General features: G+C 31.3%; 1 protein-coding gene across 2 annotated transcripts in view; it reads right to left on the bottom strand.

Annotated features, from left to right (window-relative positions):
• The window catches only part of tei (teiresias), a 359,103-nt gene that overhangs the window by 162,213 nt on the left and 176,404 nt on the right, over positions 1 to 20,486 (bottom strand). For both annotated transcript variants that reach the window (XM_064355624.1, XM_064355625.1), the window contains exon 3: positions 14,470 to 14,880. In XM_064355624.1, the coding sequence (XP_064211694.1) occupies positions 14,470 to 14,880 (411 nt within the window). The remainder of the gene's footprint in view (positions 1 to 14,469; positions 14,881 to 20,486) is intronic.

Here is a 20,486-nt window from a genome sequence, read left to right as displayed (position 1 = left end):
TTTTTTAAAACAATTTTATTTTAAAAAACTACTAAAAAGGAAAAATCGTAGTTTATTATACAGCGTGGTTCAAAAAGATGTTGCCAAAAATTAAAATCAAAATTGTCTAGTTTACATAAAAGACTTTAATATATAATTAATTAGCCTTAAAAATTAAATAAAAAAGATAAAAACAATAAATTTACAATAGTGGTTTAAACCGGCATTCTTTAATTTCTTTACTCTCTTTACTAATTTACTCGTCGTGTTATGGAATTATGGACCCCTTGTAGTCTTTGCCTATCTCGCTGAACGAAAAGACATGGGGTCATATTTATAAAAATTAGTATCTCCTTATAAGCAAATACTTATAAGTATTAGCATTTACTTATAAGTATCAGTTGAACCTAAAAGTAAATACTTGCATTCATATCCATAAACAGATGCTTATTCTTATGAGCAAATTCTTACATGATATAAGTATGTACTTACATGTGCTTGCTTGGTTACCGACTCATTTGTTAAAAAATCTCAATTTTGCAAAATAATTGTATTTTTGGTCGGAAAAACACATATAATGCCGAAATAGTCTCACTTTCCATTATTTTAAACTTTAGTTCAGGTGCCCGGAAAAGATAAAAATAATATCATTTTCGACCAAATTCAGTGATTTTTCGTTAATTTTTCCAAAATTTAATAAAAAAATATAGAAAACTTTGGCTTATAGTCCAGCAACTTTTTGTTTCATTTTAATAAAGCCTCACTTAAGCGCTCAAAAAAGCAAAATAACTTACCTTCGATACAATTCGGTGATTTATGAAATATTTTGGGAAAATAATTGCGTTTTTGATTTCTGGTTGAACAAAGTGCCAAAAATTTTGAAGAAAAAAAGTATTTTTTGTTTGTGTAAATAATTGAATGTCTCTTAGACTGTAACAATTTCGGCCAAATTCGGCAATTTTTTCACTTAATTTTTAACGAAATTTTGCAAATGATAGTATAAAATCAAAATTTACTAAACTAAATATATATACTACATACCTACTTACCAGAATCTGCAATATATCGCAGTAAAATTTTCATTTTAATGAAAGAATTTACTGCACCACTGTGTTAACCACTCAATACTTTCGGCAGAAAACCGATACACTTGAATAAAATCACGTTCGGGCGGATTATTTCGCCTAACTTTAAAATTTCAGGGTGTTCTTGGTGCCACAAGCATAGCGTCGATTAATAAATTAATTTCTAGCAGACAGACAAGTCTCACCAATAGCAGACTAGTAATTTTATAAGTATATACTAATTTTTCCTAGTAACTACTATGTTTTATGAATACAGACATTAGTAGATACTTAGATGTTTTATGTAGTACTTACTTAGATGTTTTTATGATCTTATAAGCATATGCTAATACTACATAAGTATTACCATCTACTTATTACTACAAAAGTAAATACTTATAATTTTATGAATATGGATGTAAGCATCAACTGAAACAAATATAAGTATAAGCATGTACTATTTTTTATGAATATCACCCACGGAGTCACCACAGTTGTATATTTAATATTTTTATCTTATTTTTAAGGCAAATTAATTAAATATATAAATAAATATACTATTTTTTTGGGTTCAGAAACCCCTGTCTCGATTCGTCTCCCAAGTTATAGTCCTCCGTAGATAGCCTGTATATTAAAAGCAACAATAATTTTTTTCTAAAAGCATTCTGGGTTTTAGTTAATGCATTTGGTGATTTGTATTACATTGAAAAAACTTTTAATGTGAACCAGACGGCATTACATTTTTGGACAAAGATGTCTCCAGAAGCAAAACGGCTCGTTTCCGACTAGAGGTTTATTTGCAAAATTTTTCTGTCACAATGAGCTCTATTACATCCTAAAGTTTGGCAACATATTTTTGGACCACTTTGTACAAGTAAAGAAAAGTTGTCCATTATCTGTGAGTGATGGGTTTCTGAAACGAGTGCGGAGCACAAGGCAATTAAAATTTTCTGTAAACCGGCGCTAAGAGGTTTGTTAAAAGTTGAAAAGTAGGGGACAAAACGCACATTTTAAATTTTAAATGTTTTTTTATGTTTCTTATGAAAATTTTTGTTGAATTTAAATTGATTTAAAACGATTTGGCGCCGAGACGGTTTATCGCTCGAAGCGCCCTTATTTTTACACTGTCGTACTTTTTTTTGAGTTCGAAAACTCCTGGCTCGTTTCGTCTCCTAAGTTATAGTCCTCCGTATATTAAAAGCAACAATAATTTTTTTCTAAAAGCATTCTGGGTTTTAGTTAATGCATTTGGTGATTTGTATTACATTGAAAAAACTTTTAATGTGAACCAGACGGCATTACATTTTTGGACAAAGATGCCTCCAGAAGCAAAAAGGCTCGTTTCCGACTAGAGGTTTATTTGCAAAATTTTTCCGTCACAATGAGCTCTATAACATCCTAAAGTTTGGTAACATTATTTTGGACCACCTTGTACAAGTACAAGTACAAGTACAAGTTGTCCATTATCTGTGAGTGATGGGTTTCTGAAACGAGTGCGAAGCATGAGGCAACTAAAATTTTCTGTAAACCGGCGCTAAGAGGTTTGTTAAAAGATGAAAAAAAAGGAACAAAACGCACATTTTAAATTTTAAATGTTTTTTTTCTTCATCTTTCTTATAAAAATTTTGAGACGGTTTATCACTTGAAGCGCCCTTATTTTTACTCTGTCATACTATTTTCTTGGATTCAGAAACTCCTGGCTTGTTTCGTCTCCTAAGTTATAGTCCCCCGTGAATAGCCTGTATATTAAAAGCAACAATAATTTTTTTCTAAAAGCATTCTGGGTTTTAGTTAATGCATTTGGTGATTTGTATTACATTGAAAAAACTTTTAATGTGAACCAGACGGCATTACATTTTTGGACAAAGATGCCTCCAGAAGCAAAAAGGCTCGTTTCCGACTAGAGGTTTATTTGCAAAATTTTTCCGTCACAATGAGCTCTATAACATCCTAAAGTTTGGTAACATTATTTTGGACCACCTTGTACAAGTACAAGTACAAGTACAAGTTGTCCATTATCTGTGAGTGATGGGTTTCTGAAACGAGTGCGAAGCATGAGGCAATTAAAATTTTCTGTAAACCGGCGCTAAGAGGTTTGTTAAAAGTTGAAAAGTAGGGGACAAAACGCACATTTTAAATTTTAAATGTTTTTTTTTCAAGTTTCTTATGAAAATTTTGGTTGAATTTAAATTAATTTAAAACGATTTGGCGCCGAGACGGTTTATTCCTGGAAGCGCCCTTATTTTTACTCGTCGTACTTTTTTTTGGGTTCAGAAACACTTGTCTCGTTTCGTCTCCTAAGTTATAGTCATCCGTATATTAAAAGCAACAATAATTTTTTTCTAAAAGCATTCTGGGTTTTAGTTAATGCATTTGGTGATTTGTATTACATTGAAAAAACTTTTAATGTGAACCAGACGGCATTACATTTTTGGACAAAGATGCCTCCAGAAGCAAAACGGCTCGTTTCCGACTAGAGGTTTATTTGCAAAATTTTTCTGTCACAATGAGCTCTATTACATCCTAAAGTTTGGCAACATATTTTTGGACCACTTTGTACAAGTAAAGAAAAGTTGTCCATTATCTGTGAGAGATGGGTTTCTGAAACGAGTGCGGAGCACAAGGCAATTAAAATTTCCTGTAAACCGGCGCTAAGAGGTTTGTTAAAAGATGAAAAAAAAGGAACAAAACGCACATTTTAAATTTTAAATGTTTTTTTTCTTCATCTTTCTTATAAAAATTTTGAGACGGTTTATCACTTGAAGCGCCCTTATTTTTACTCTGTCATACTATTTTCTTGGATTCAGAAACTCCTGGCTTGTTTCGTCTCCTAAGTTATAGTCCCCCGTGAATAGCCTGTATATTAAAAGCAACAATAATTTTTTTCTAAAAGCATTCTGGGTTTTAGTTAATGCATTTGGTGATTTGTATTACATTGAAAAAACTTTTAATGTGAACCAGACGGCATTACATTTTTGGACAAAGATGCCTCCAGAAGCAAAAAGGCTCGTTTCCGACTAGAGGTTTATTTGCAAAATTTTTCCGTCACAATGAGCTCTATAACATCCTAAAGTTTGGTAACATTATTTTGGACCACCTTGTACAAGTACAAGTACAAGTACAAGTTGTCCATTATCTGTGAGTGATGGGTTTCTGAAACGAGTGCGAAGCATGAGGCAATTAAAATTTTCTGTAAACCGGCGCTAAGAGGTTTGTTAAAAGTTGAAAAGTAGGGGACAAAACGCACATTTTAAATTTTAAATGTTTTTTTTTCAAGTTTCTTATGAAAATTTTGGTTGAATTTAAATTAATTTAAAACGATTTGGCGCCGAGACGGTTTATTCCTGGAAGCGCCCTTATTTTTACTCGTCGTACTTTTTTTTGGGTTCAGAAACACTTGTCTCGTTTCGTCTCCTAAGTTATAGTCATCCGTATATTAAAAGCAACAATAATTTTTTTCTAAAAGCATTCTGGGTTTTAGTTAATGCATTTGGTGATTTGTATTACATTGAAAAAACTTTTAATGTGAACCAGACGGCATTACATTTTTGGACAAAGATGCCTCCAGAAGCAAAACGGCTCGTTTCCGACTAGAGGTTTATTTGCAAAATTTTTCTGTCACAATGAGCTCTATTACATCCTAAAGTTTGGCAACATATTTTTGGACCACTTTGTACAAGTAAAGAAAAGTTGTCCATTATCTGTGAGAGATGGGTTTCTGAAACGAGTGCGGAGCACAAGGCAATTAAAATTTCCTGTAAACCGGCGCTAAGAGGTTTGTTAAAAGATGAAAAAAAAGGAACAAAACGCACATTTTAAATTTTAAATGTTTTTTTTCTTCATCTTTCTTATAAAAATTTTGAGACGGTTTATCACTTGAAGCGCCCTTATTTTTACTCTGTCATACTATTTTCTTGGATTCAGAAACTCCTGGCTTGTTTCGTCTCCTAAGTTATAGTCCCCCGTGAATAGCCTGTATATTAAAAGCAACAATAATTTTTTTCTAAAAGCAATCTGGGTCTTAGTTAATGCATTTGGTGACTTGTATTACATTGAAAAAACTTTTAATGCGAACCAGACGGCATTACATTTTTGGACAAAGATGCCTCCAGAAGCAAAACGGTTCGTTTCCGACTGGAGGTTTATTTGCAAAATTTTTCCGTCACAATGAGCTCTATAACATCCTAAAGTTTGGTAACATTTTTTTGGACCACCTTGTACAAGTAAAGAAAAGTTGTCCATTATCTGTGAGTGATGGGTTTCTGAAACGAGTGCGCAGCACGAGACAATTAAAATTTTCTGTAAACCGGCGCTAAGAGGTTTGTTAAAAGTTGAAAAGTAGGGGACAAAACGCACATTTTAAATTTTAAATGTTTTTTTTTTCGTGTTTCTTATGAAAATTTTGGTTGAATTTAAATTAATTTAAAACGATTTGGCGCCGAGACGGTTTATCGCTCGAAGCGCCCTTATTTTTACTCTGTCGTACTATTTTTTTGGGTTCAGAAACTCCTGTCTTGTTTCGTCTCCTAAGAAGTTATACTTCTCCGTGGATAGCCTGTATATTAAAAGCAACAATATTTTTTTCCCTTAAAGCATTCTGGGTCTTAGTTAATGCATTTGGTGATTTGTATTACATTGAAAAAACTTCTAATGTGAACCACACGGCATTATATTTTTAGACAAACATGTCTTCAGAAGCAAAAAGGCTCGTTTCCGACTAGAGGTTTATTTGCAAAATTTTTCTGTCACAATGAGCTCTATAACATCCTAAAGTTTAGCAATATCTTTTTGAACCACCTTGTACAAGTAAAGAAAAGTTGTCCATTATCTGTGAGTGATGGGCTTCTGAAACGAGTGCGGAGCACAAGGCAATTAAAATTTTCTGTAACCCGGCGCTAAGAGGTTTGTTAAAAGTTGAAAAGTAGGGGACAAAACGCACATTTTAAATTTTGAATGTTTTTTTTTCATGTATCTTATGAAAATTTTGGTTGAATTTAAATTAATTCAAAACGATTTGGCGCCGAGACGGTTTATCATTCGAAGCGCCCTTATTTTTACACTGTCGTACTATTTTTTTGGGTTCAGAAACCCCTGTCTTGTTTCGTCTCCTAAATTATAGCACTCCGTATATTAAAAGCAACAATATTTTTTTTCTTAAAACATTTTGGGTTTTAGTTAATGCATTTGGCGATTTGTATTTCGTTGAAATAACATATTGCATTTTTCTGTCTTTTTATCGGGCTAGACATGTCGCATCTGTTCTCAGAGTCGCGAGATCGTGTTGCTTTTTTAAAAAGCGTCAGTGAAAAATGAATTTAATTTTGATTCGTATGTTTAAATTAGAAGCAAATGGAAAAGCTGTGATCGTGCCTGTTTTTGAAAACAACGCAGATAAAACTAAATCATGCACGGCCGTAAAACATGTAATCCGAAGTCGCGCTGTAACAAATAGTCTCCTTATTATTCAACTTCTTATGGAATACGTGTTTCGAAATAGCGAATATTTGCGCTGGAGCAGTATATTAATATTTCACATTCCAGACGTGGAGGGATGACGCGATGGGACGAGCTGCCCTACTCCAGATAATGAATTAAAGGAATGAAACAGACGTTCGCATTACATACGACTCAGTAGACATAATTAAAATGTGTTTGCGTTTATTCTGACGTGACTGGACGAACCCTTTTTGTATGAAACGCAGCGATGTGGAATCGCATCATCGTTCGAGAAACTTGTCATTCACACAACAGATTTGCGAGAAAGCTTTCAGCGTTTATGTGCGCTGCCGGTGGTTCAACTTCGTTAAACACAGTCTTTAATGCAGCCGAATTTTCAATACTTTCGAGATTATCACGCTCTTAAAGTAAAAACCGAATACAAACACGCCCAACTTATTTTCACCCAAAAAAGCAGTGATTTGTGAAGGTTTTGCTAGTTGTAAAATATGCAGATAAGAGAAGAACTTTACTGTGAAGTTGTGAAAAACTCACAATGACGACTTCTCTTCTCAAGTCAAGGTTCTGGAAAAAATGGAGTTGCAATTTTATTCATAAAATCAAATTTAAACTTGTATCAGGAAAAAATCGCCATAGAAAGGTTAAAATCGCCTTATATGGGCACCAGTTTAGCTGACAACACTTGATTTCTTGCTTAAAAATGACAAAAATCTCTTTAGTTAAGTTAAAATCGGCTTATTCAGGTCGATTTATGTACTAATTTAAATAAGAACGCTTAATTTCAAACAATACTTTACTTAAAAAGGCAAAAAATCGCATGAGAAGAAGTTGAAATTGTTTTACTCAGGCCAAAAGCAATAATCTGTGATAATTTATGCACTAGTGTAAATAAAAACCCTAGATTTTTTTCTTTCTTGCCTTGGAAATGCTGAAATCGCCTTATTCCGACTAAAAACGACGATCTAAGCATCTTTTTAGTTGAAAACAAGTAATTCTGAACAATTCCTTGCTTAAAAATAAATAAAAACGCTTTATACAGGTTGAAACTATTCTGTTTAGGCCAAAAACAATCATGTATGTTCTAGTTTAGGTAAAAAACTTGATAGCGAACACTTGCTTGCTCAAAAAAGCACGAATTAGCTTTCTAAAGTTGAAATCGCCTTATTCTTTCAAAAAATTGCGATGTAATCACCAGTTTAGTTGAAAACACTTGATTTCCAATGATAACTTGCCTAAAAACGACAAAAATATCTTTATAAAGATGCCTTATTAGGGCAAAAACAACGATTTATGCTTGATTTTGAACAATTCGTTGCAAAAAAATTGTAATTGTAGTAATTGATTTATTCTTGCATGAAAAAATCTTTAGAAAAATTTATATCGTCTTATTCGGGTTCAAAACAACTATTTATGTACTAATTTAAATAAGAACGCTTAACTCCAAACAAATGTTGACTTAAAAACGTAAAAACTTACATGTGAAATCTTTATTCAAGCCAAAAATAATGACTTATGAATAAGTTTAAATGAAAACGCTTGATTTCTAACAACTTCGTCTTTCTAAACTGAAAAAATTGCTTTATAAAGGTTGAAATCGCCCTATTTTGACCAAAAACGACGATCTAAGCACCTTTTTAGTTAAAACCAAGTAATTTTTAACAGGTCTTTGGTTAAAAAGTTGTTTTGTTTAGACGTAAAAACCATAATTTATGTACTAGTTTAAATAAAAAAGATTGATTTCGAACATTTGATAGCTCAAGAACGTAACAAGTCGCCTTGAAAGGTTGAAATCGCCTTATTCTGACCAAAAATTACGACTTAGACACCAGTTTATTTCAAAACACTTAATTTCGAACAACTCCTTGTCCAAAAACGCAATAATTGCTTTAGAAAAAGTAAAATAGCCTTTCTTAACAGTAAAAAATCAGTTTGGAAAGATTGAAATTGTCTTCAGACAAAAATATAATGATTTACGTACTAATTTAGACACAAAAGCATAATTTCCGTACAATTCTGTACTTGAAAACGCAAGAAATCGCTTTAGATAGTCTAAAATCGGCTTATTGTAGCCGAAATCGCCTATTTGAGCACCAGTGTAGTTCAAAAGACTTGGCTTCAAACGATACCTGCTCCAAAACCAAAAAAATTCTTTAGAAAGGTTGAAATTCGCCTATTTAGATCAAAAACAACGGAACAAAAAATAAAACAAGTGTTTTGTAAAGACTGAAATCGCCTTATAATGTCCGAAGTCGATGATTTTTAAGCACTGGTTTAGTTGAAAATGCTTGAGTTCAATGCTTAAAACGATAAAAATCGCTTTTGAAAAGCTGAAATTGCCTTACTCAAGTCTAAATAAACATTCTAACATTAGTTTAGTTGATTAATTAGCGAAAAATCGATTTCCTTATAAAAAGCAGAAATTATGTAGTAATTTCAACAACATTGCTAGAATTTTGAACAGACATTTTAAAAAGTTTAAAGAACGACCTGTTCTTTTTGAACATTCAGGTTTACAACACTTACTGCAACAAAACTATGATCTCTAACAGCCTTTTTCTTTTTCACTGCGCATATCCATAGCGATTTGTGAATTATTTGTATAAAAATGTAACATTTGTGACGAAATTTAAATCTCGCTGAATTAATTTGGACAAAACTTTTATTCAGAATGCACTTATATTTTCCATAAGTAATATGGTTTCGTATCACCGGAAGCAATTTTCTTTGGAAGCATTTCCAGCAGGACTGCTTCAAATAGCAACATAGACAAAGTCAATAAGACCCAAAGTTGTCAACTTAATTAAGTTTTGGAAAACTTTAAATTGGTTTGAAAGTAATTAAGTTAATACATGTAAATTTATTTTTATTGGAGAAAATGCGTCAAATCACTTTAAAACAAACCTAGTAATGCAACGTTTAGGTAAACAAAAATTCTAAATTAATTAAAACCGGCTCCACACCGTAATACATTATTTAGGTATGTGACGAGTAACAATTAATAATAAACAAAACATTATTGTTCCTTTTTCAAATACGCCGCAGTGGTTTCCAGGCTGTTGCGACTGTGTTTATTTTTTAAAGCTTAATAAATTTTATTCATTATGTGTTCCACCGAAACAGTTGTTATTTGAATTTTAGAAATATTTTCTCTATTTCGATTCGAATATAGTGGTTGACGGAACGGATGATTGGGCTTGAATATTCAGGTCAACAACCGCCTGCAAATGATGTAGGTCAACATCTGTAATCATTTTATTCCTCTATAATAAGCCACCCTGCAGCGGAATCCAAACTGATTTGACATGTTGTAAAGTGCTCAACATCATTCTAATTTTTGGTCGTTTTGTAGCTTCGTCCACCCTGTGTTGGCAAATTGACCATGCAGAAGAAAATAAAAAATGTACGAATGCACCAGCTAATGGGCAATAAATCAATAACTCAACGGTACATTTTTGCTTCAGTTAATTTTGATTGATTTCATTTTCTTAAAAGCAGCGTTCGTGATTTCTGGCCAGGATATTTTATTAATAAAATTAATCAGGTAACAACATTTCGTTCTCCCGCAGTTTCGATTAAGTTAGAAGCTGGAAATCTCAAACATCCATATTTCAAGCATCAACGTAAATCCCAATATAGTGCATATTACCTAAGGGATTAGGCGGTGATCACATCTCTATCTTTATTTATCGCATTATACGTAAAATATACATGTGGATATATGGATGTATCTTACATTATTCACAAAAACAGTGAAATTCAATAAGCGAAGTGTCAAATATGGGTTGCGTTTCGAATTATTGTAACGAAGCGACCGTTCGTGTGTTGAAACCATCATCCATCATTAATTGAGGCCACTTTAAAATGCTTTTAGTGTTCACCTCATGCCTTATTAAATACTTGACTGGGACAATGGATTGGAGGAATCGATATATGAATAGCAAATCAGGGTTTAAAACGAAATAATAATAAAAAAGCGGCGGAAATGTTATTGGACTGTGTCTGTGAAAGATGGGATAACTGGGTGGTGAACGATTTCACCAAAGTTGAAAATTTTTAATTCGTTTCCGACTTCTGACTACAACTTATGACATTCATGACTGAAAGTTTGGTTTCGTCAGATGGATTAACTGAGTTCTGAAACATGAGGTTCGAATCGCTGCCGTCTACGTAGCTACTACATTTGTACGGAAAATCAATTTAAAAGTTTGATTTCGTAGCTTGAGATTTCCTAATATTCCTATGTAATAACTTGACATTTTAATAGAAAAAAACTTATGTGAGAAAAATTGTAATTTGTTTTTGGTAGCATGTGTAAAACCGGGAAAATATCACGTAATAACTATTAATAAGGACACACTAATAAAACAAACAATTCATTACATGATAAAAATTTATGGAAGTCTGTAATTAAAATGTAATATTATTTTTTATTTCCTCAAAGAAATATACACTGTCAAATTGTTAAAAAAACATGATTCGCTTCTAGAATAGCACTACATGTTTAAATTAATTTGTAATTAATTGGAGTGACCAGTAATTCTAAAATTAAATTGGCAACACTGGTGATATGGAAATTGGAATGTCATTTCTCTTCAACCGTGCCTACAATAATTGGGTTTCTGCTCAAAGTGGTCTCTTATTCTAAAGTTAAGCTGCAAACATTAGACAATGTTGAGGCAAAAGATATAATTTGATAAATCAATGTTGGCAACTTAATTTTATAATTACAAGCTACTCTGATCCTAATTTAATTAGAAGCACAAACAACATTTTTTATTATCTTGTTGTGGTTTTAATCGTCGGTGGTAGTGAATGAATAGTTAGAATTTAAAAAATCCGAACTTTTTTTAACAATTGACTCATTAATAATATTAACACAATTTAAAAAAGTCCGATTTTCTTCAATTCTAACCTACCCTTAAATTTACTGTAGTCATAAAAGAATAAAAATGTTATAATAGTAAATAGTAATAAAGAAATCAATTACTATGTTTTCAGCAACACTAAGGGCTGGTTTACAAGAAGCAAAATTAAGATTCAATTCAAAATTAAATTAATTCGAATTAAGTTGTCATTTAAAATGCATTGGCAATTAACATTTAATTCGCGATTGACTTCACATTTTTCAATACATTTTAAACGCCAATTTAATTTAAATTAGTTTAATTCTAAATTAAATTTTAATTTTGTTTTCTGTAAATCGACTGTAATCACATTTGTAGATAAGGACAGAGGCACGATAACATATTAGTATAAAAGAAAAGTATGGTTGTATGTTTGTGATGAATAAAACACGCACATACATTTTAGTATTTTTCCATTTGTGACTTAGACTTGTGTAACGCAATTATTTATCCTGGCGCATCCGCCATTTTTACATATAAAAATCCCATGTGGTTATTTTGTTGTATGTGCTACTCTAGTTAACCTTTATCAAAAACAAAACAGCGCATAAACTATAAAATACAAGGTGTTTCCAGTTTTAGTGCCAGTCAAAACATAAATACTTCTAGTTGTCTAGAAACGAAATCATTTCTAAAACGCTTGAATTTGAAGCTTCATTGTTATCAAAAATTTGTTTGGAATGGTAGTAAAATGAAAAATTGAACTATTTTTAAAGTGAGAATTCCGAAATAATATGTTAAAAAAAATGAAAAAGGGAACTACTAACAAAAACGAAAATACATAGAAAATGAAAAAAAAAGATTTGTTACAGGAAAAGAATGTAATAATACCGGAAAAAGTAAAAAAACACAAAAACAAAATAACAAAAGAACACCACTTAACAAATAAGTACCTATTTTAACTTGATGTGTTTTTTAAATAAGCTTACTGACTTGGGTTTCCAATCATTTTCCGATACTAAATTATAAATGACAACAACAAGGATCGAAGAAACAAGTCTGTACAAAAACAGCATCGACAGCCTTGCCGGCTGTATGTTTATATTTTTATATTTATATTATTTATTGATTTATTTTATTTACTTGTTTTATGTAGAGACCAACGATACACAAGTTTTCTCTTGAGGTAAAAAGGTATGTATATTGAAACAAAATAATAGAGTGAACCGTAACTGTAATCAAATATTTAGCCAATTTAGTTTTTTAATTTTATGAGAAATATGATCAGTATTTCTAAGATTAAAAATAAATCTACAACAATCACTTTTAATTTTTTCTATGCAATTTTTATCACTGAAACAAGACAAGATAAAATCTTAAAAAAATAGTTTATTATTTTATATTATTTCTTGGTGTTTTACAAAGCTTGTGTTTTAATTTGAAATTGAGTCACTAAAATCTTTAATGGAATTATTGTTTCTCCCGGCGCATCCACCATTTTTAAATTTAAGAGTTTTGTAGTTATTTTGGTGTATTTTAAGCTTTCAACACACTTTTAGGCCTACTCTAAATAAATATTTGATTAGATCTCTCATTGAAACTATAAATATTATTAGCTGTTATTTTTTTTGAAGCGCATGAATAATTTATAACAGCTAATTTTGAGAGAAAATGCGACGTTGGCGTTTTATAGATTTGAAACAACTAATACCTACTCTACTGTATCTCAGAAACTAATAACTATCTAGAAATCGGAGTTTGCTATTAAAAACATACTTTAAAAAATAGTACTTAACAATAACAACTGTCGCTAACCCCAAAGCTACGTGTATTTGAATTTTTAGTTTTCATTTAATTATTTTTTAAACTAGCGACATATTTTTTCCACATAACAACATTTATGGCATCACTTGCTTCAGAATGTCAGAAGAAGTAATTTCCTGTTTGCATCGACTTAATAAATTTTAATTGTAAGCACTATTTATGAAAAATATGATCATGTTTTTTAAGTTTTTTTAAACAATTTATTTAACTATTCTATGTCGACAAAAACAAGACAAAGGAAAAAAATGTACAATAACTTACAATAGGTAATACAAGTGTTTCGCAAAGCCTTTTTCTTTATTTGTAATTTTGTTACTTAGCTTTGTGCGGTGTAATTATTTATCCCGGCGCATCCACCATTTTTACATTCATAAATTTTGTGGTTATTGTGTTGTATATTATGATGTCCTTTAAACTTTAAACACATTTTTAAACCAATTATAAAAAAATATATGAAAATACTAACCCCCGCCCCAAAATTACGTTAAAATATTTGAATTTTTAATCCTTATTAGTCAGTAATTATTTAGAGCTGGTAACATAATTTTTCACATATAACAACATTATTTAGGGCACCACTTGCTTTAAAATGACGTAAAAAATAATATTTCATTTGCAACGACATAACTAATAATTTTTAATTATAAAAACTAGTAAAAAAATCTGAAAATAAAATACGCTAAGTTCTGCGCGATGTTGTTAAGACATAGTATACATATTTTAAACATACTCACATTGTACAATAGTCACTTTCGTAATAAGCTTTTTATCTTCATTTAAACAACATAAAAAAATATTGTTATGGTCAACTCCAAACATCTTTAGAACGTCCTAACCTGACCAGATCCTCGTAACTCGAGAACCGAGAAAGTCAACAGCATAATATTTCACACAGTTATTTACTAGGTCAAGGTCTATCACTGTGTCAAACTGTAAGTCAAATTAACTTCGCAAGTATCAATAATAAAAGGGTGTACTCGTGTTATACAGAATTATGCTTGAATCTTGTTAAGTATCTTTCTAAAGTTCCTTCTGTACTGAATTTCTAATTGTCTTATCTCGACTGCTGATTGCTGGAATAACTCTTTACACAAGGACGGAAGATGCTGGTGAAAATTAAATACAGTAAATTATATCCCCACAACTAACAAAGCGTTCATTTATCTACAGTGGCGTTTTTGTTCTTGTGCAAAGCTTTCATAATAGAACAAAAAAAAAACTCATTTTTAATTAAAGTGATTACTTTAGAGAACCTCCCGAATTCATAATCATAACAAACATCATTAGATTCCTATTTTTACCTAGGATTGTAAGCTGGATAGGTCTTCCCGTGACGACGAATCCGAACGCATCCTCGGCCTCACACTGCCACTTGCCATCGTCCTCCAACCTCACATTATCAATAAACAAATTCCCGCTCGCGTCCACTAGAAACCTATGTCCGATAACACGCTTATTGTTAGTGTTGTCTTTGAGTATAGTTTGCACAATTTGTCCGTCTTTGAGCCAGATGCTGGTACTAAAGTTTATATTGACCGCGCACTCCAGCATCAGCTTGTCATTCTGCTTGGAGTACATCTGGACGACCTCCGGCTTGGGGGAGTTGGGGCTGAATTCGTAACTGAGATTGGTACGACTGTCAGCTCGGATTGAACGATGATGTGCACTTCCGGTGTGTGGATGGCGTGTGTGAGATTTTGTTTCCGCATGGCCTGAAACAGAATATTGTGTTTGTTAGTCGGCTGCGTGAGGGCTCGGAATTCACAAGTTTTCACAACGAGTTATGGGGCTGTCGGCACAACGTTTACGTTCCGACTTGTAATGTATCGCCCTAGTGAACTGCACTCAATATTGAGTAATGACCGCATACGTGCGATAATGTGCCATCGCTCCATTCGCCTGAAAACTTGCCAAACAAAACGATCAACGCTTGACCTGCTTCTACTTAAAAAATAACCATAAATGACGCACCAAACAAATGCTCCTCGATAAATATATCAAATGGCTTCGGTCGCTGGAAAAGGGAATTGGCGATGTACGTAACTAATGGTTTGTTTGCTAGGTATATAACTCTTTTTCATTTTGTGGGAGCGTCTAAAAATGTTTAAAACTTGTAGAAATATGAAAATAAAATGTGGTCGGAGGCTAATGCTGCTTTGTATGCTGATGCTGTGTTGCTTGTTATGCGGAACCAGGAATTGGAAGATATGACTTAAAAAATAAATGATGATAAAACGACAAATGTAATGATACAAAAAAAAGCAAACAGCTCATGAAATTGTTACGCGTGATTGATAATACAGGCATTTTTCTCCCCAATTCTCTAATTTACCCCCTTTTTTATAACAGTTACAATACTTTACCCCTCAATAAAATAATTATTTGAAATGTTACATAAGTTATAATCGATTGAACGATTGAACTATAGCCAGTGAGTGTTTTTAATGGTTGCGATTATTAATCGTCCATTAAAGTCTTCTTGTGACAAAATTGTAAATTAATACCCAATCAAAACCAATTTCATCTTTAACTTCACTTTCAACTTTGACAACTGTCATTAAAATTTTCTTTACACTATGTGCAAAAAACCGGAAGATATTTTGAGAGCAATGTACAACTTTTATAGACGAGACAAAAATAAATATTTCTAGCCAAGTAAACGTCCAAGTACCGGTTTATAGCTCACGTGACCAAATTTAAGCAATTTGATTAGTTCATTAACTTTTAACAACGAATTAAGTTTTAACAGAGCTTTTTATAAACCGGTACCAATTAGGGAATTAGTTACGCTACAATTTCATACTATGACATTGTTTATTTGTTTTTAGTATTGCTGTAAGACACTAGAAACCAATTTTACGAAAAATTAATATTGAAGATCCAGAATCTCCAATAATTTATGACAGACTTTGTGGCAATTGGTGATCAGGTCAAAATTCCTTGACAATAGAAAAAGTTACGCTATGATGTTTACAACCTTTCCGAGTTAAAGCAGTCTATTGTCAAGGAATTCTGACCCGATTACCATTTATAACAAAGCTTGCCATAAATTATTTGAGCTTTTGGATCTCCGGTATTAAAATGTTAATTACTCAAAAGCTATCAACTTTCACATAATTCTATTTTAGCAATTACGGCTCGAAAAATTAAAGAAATTGTCCAATTACTTAAAAAAAATACTGTGTTAATTTAATTTTTTAATCAACCAAAATTATTTATTTATTTTTCGGCCATAAAACTTGGAACACCCACTTGCTGACTAGAAAGAGAGATACACTTTAAGCCGTTTTTTAGCACGCAGAAGCACCACAGAGCAGGAATTAAAAAAATATTTAAAACAACTTTGTTCATTACGTTAACAATCAACAAAAGACTTCTTTTTAAATAATCCAATAAACCTTATTTAATAAACCTTATCCAAAAAGGATGCTCTTTTCTCTCGGAAAATGTTACAAACAATGCTCAATAATTTAGAATTTTTCAACAAACCAAATTATCGAAAAATGATTGGTTGACATAGGACAGAATTTTTACTATGCTAACTTTATGGTAACCCTATTAATCCAATGTTCAGTTAAAAAAATCATGTCAATGCATTACTAGAGTTCTTACATCTTCTGTACTAACCATTTTGTTTTTCTAGACGTTGAATGAAATGTTGAAGGTGAATTGCATAGAAAATGGTTTTATAAGATGGAGGGTAAATAAAACTATCAAATGCGTCACGACGTTTCGGTACTTTATTGTATCATCTTCAGGCGAACCGAAAACTTTTAAATAAAATAATCAAAATAAAATCTTTACTAGGTGTACTATATTTACTTCACCTGTGAATTGTTTGTTCAACTTACGATAAGCTAGTAAATTTTAAATGTTATGCTTAGATTGGGGTTACCCTCAATAGTTTGTTGACCTTTTAGTTTTAGTTTAATTAATTAGCATAATATCTTTATTTCTGTCTCTCTCCTTTTCTTTTTAACCATTTTATTTCTAATTTATTTTTTCACGTTTTTTCTGGGTTTTGGTTACTTTCAATCAATTTCAGATCTTAACAAAAATTCGTCCTGAGTTTTATTTAGAAATATAATAAAAACTGAAATACATTAAGACCTGTATAATGCAAACTAATTAATATGTAACTTCAAAGGGCTCTCCCGGTGCCAGGTTTTTCGACTTTTGTAAATTGTTTTATTAAAAAAATATTCAGATGGAGGTTATTTGAGGGAATAAGTCGAAACAAGAAACAGAAAATTCCTGTAATTATTTTCCTTAGTAGTTTTTAAATAAAATCTCTTGAATCCAATTTTAAAACTTAAGCAATCCTTTGCTCTTCGAAAATCAATTGAATAGAAGCATTTATTTACTTTTAAACAACTTTCAACTTTCAAAATTTAGAAAACAAAAGGTCAATCTTCTTAATTATTACATCTTAGAACACTAGCTGTGGCATTTAAATTTTATAGTAAACGAATCTTTAATAGAGTCGTTATTTTACAAATTTTGTAAATTTTTTGTAGTAATATTGTAATACATCATATTCAAAAAGTTAATTTGACACTTCAAATTTTCATTTTTTGAGAAAATTCACTGCAATTTTACACTGTGTAGATAAACTTTGAACAAACCACAGTACGTATTTTGTAATCCATTAATCGAAAAATAGAAAATTAATCACTATATTGTCTATAAAAAGTCGCACAAAAATTTAAAAACTAAAAACTGAAAATAAATACATGTGAGAAAAGATCAGGAAATCTTGTAGTTAGATATACAACTTTTCAATAACATTACTTGAGTGAGATTCAGAAATTTATTATACATTCAGTATTTCAGCTTTATGTCTTCTATTTTGTAATCTTTTAATACTTTAATCAGTTCTAAAATTACCAATTTTTCTTGGTAACACACTATTGGTTGAGCTCTACCGTACATTTATTATAGTATGTAATATAAAAAAATGAACAAACAAAACATTTAAAATTAAAAATAACATACCTGTATAAAAGTATATACAGATTTATGTTTCCAACAATAGCTTGACCAAATTATTAAAGTAAAAACAAAAGTAATGATATTCAGGTAAAATTTCTTTATTTTTTCCTTCACTTCTCACTGTGAAAATTTGCCTATCCAACAGAATATGCAGCAAATTTTCCAATTTGTGGCATCCCAAAAATTTTATTGAACATTCCCGTTTGTTATAGACCGTTTTCTGTACATATTGCGGAACATCTAACCCATGAATAGGAGCATAAATGCTCAGTTTCAAATAAATAAGAAATATGATGGCCTCGGTTGTATTAAATTGAAAACCAATTGATATTAACTACCCCATAAATGGAATTGAGACGAATCTTCGGAAATACACTTGTGTCCCTATACAGTAATGTTTTTGGAACAGCTGTTACTCAACTTATTTATTTATTTTTTCGCTAATTACGGAAATATTCAAGGGTAAAGTCTTGTCTGTAATCAAGCGTCTCATACGTTATGAAATTAAATGAAACGAATGAAAATGAAAAATCTCGTTATTAAAACAAGTTGAATAAAAGCAAGGTTTACTTTCGGAGCAATTGGGGTTTAAAATTAATTTGATTTATAAACGCAAAATGTTTTCCTTTGTCCTCTGTTTTGGCGTTCCATTGATTGAGCGCGTAATAAATTTAGGAAAAGCGTTTATTGAGTGAACATGTAGGTACGAGCGAAAAATGATTGAAATTGCAAATTGTGCCCATTATACCGTCCACCAACACGCTGCAATTGCACCTCGCGAAAAATGCTTTTAACTATGTCATATCTTTAAATCGAAATCTGATGTCGTAATTTTATAAAGCCGCAGATTCCGGATAAAAAAGCAATAACAATATTTCTAGTCGACATTTGAATACTTTTTCCCATAAAATACGATAGAAAAGTCTATTTTGGTGGAACGTGCAGGCTTTTGTGAAATTTAACAATTTCCTCCGCTGATATTGATTTTTCGCTTTATCGTCTAAAGAGAATCATTTCTTGCCGAAGCCGCGCAATAAAATTAAAAATATTTTATAGTTTGTATTAAATTAAGGTTCGAGAAATGCAATAATGTTGTAACAAGCGTAAAAAGTTTGTGGCATAACTTGTTTAATGTGGACAATGAAAACCACTTAATGGAATCGATTCTGTAGCAACGATTTAATTAAAAAGTAAATGTGCCGCAGGAGATTAAATTTCCCTAGGAGAACAACACATGAATGCGGTTTTCTATTAGGTCGAGCTTGGGGAATTAAAAAAAGGACGATTTACTATCACTGGATTCAAAAAATAGGTTGCCTTTGTTTTACCGTTCGAAAGTAGTACAAGACAATGCTTGTTTTGTTGGCTTCTTAATTACCAATGTGTTTGTTGTTTTCATTAAAATTATAAACAATAATCGACGTTTTATTTTAAATTTGCTAATTTTTGCTTACTTGCTAAAGAAAAAACTATTACAAAATAGTTTGGTTACTTAGTTCACTCGTGAGTTAAAGAAAAGAAACGTAGTTTTTATGTATTATTTGCTAAAAATATTATTGATGGATGGGAAAAGTCAAATCCGACTTTTGCTAGTAATCTGTAGGCAAATAATACAATTCGAGTTCTTTTGAATCCAAGTAAAGCTTTTTCATAAATAAATGGTGTCGGAGATGTTTTCAACAAATTCAAGAGAAATACAGTACTGATGTATTAGCTGTTTCAAAAGTATAAAGAGGCCAACGTCGCATTTTACCTGATTATTTTTTTAAATAAAAAATAGTTCTTAATGATTAGATCTCTCATTGAAAGTATAAATTGCGTTAGCTAATTTTGAGAGAAAATGCGATGTTGGCGTTTTTATAATTTTGAAACAGCTAATATACTGTACAAATTCCTCCATCATTCTAACTACCAAAAACATCATAAACTCTCCCTGAACTTTTTAAGCTTTTTGGTCTTTTTCTATAATTAACATCGTTTTTCGCTAATGTTTATTGTTAAAAGACATTGTCATTTGTCCAATTCCGACCAATTCCTTCAAAAGCTATATTTTTAAAAATGTTTTGAGATAGTACTACTGAAAAAATTTCACTTTGAAAACAATCACTTATTCCTTAAATGACAGATTGGCTTCAGATGTAAAAAATCAAGTTATGTCACAGTTACTCGCTGACGCATTTGAAAATAAAACCATGCTTTTGCTCTTTTAGCTACTAAATTTTTTGATTGGACTACACACTAACATTCTCTTAGATAAAATATCATCTTATCTTCTAGACTGCAAACAATTTCCTTTCATTTAATCATAATTCAGTAGTCAATAATA

Source organism: Tribolium castaneum, chromosome 1 (genome assembly GCF_031307605.1).
Source record: "Tribolium castaneum strain GA2 chromosome 1, icTriCast1.1, whole genome shotgun sequence".
NCBI classification, from domain to species: Eukaryota; Metazoa; Arthropoda; class Insecta; order Coleoptera; family Tenebrionidae; genus Tribolium; species Tribolium castaneum.
This window is presented reverse-complemented; position numbering and strand designations above follow the sequence as displayed.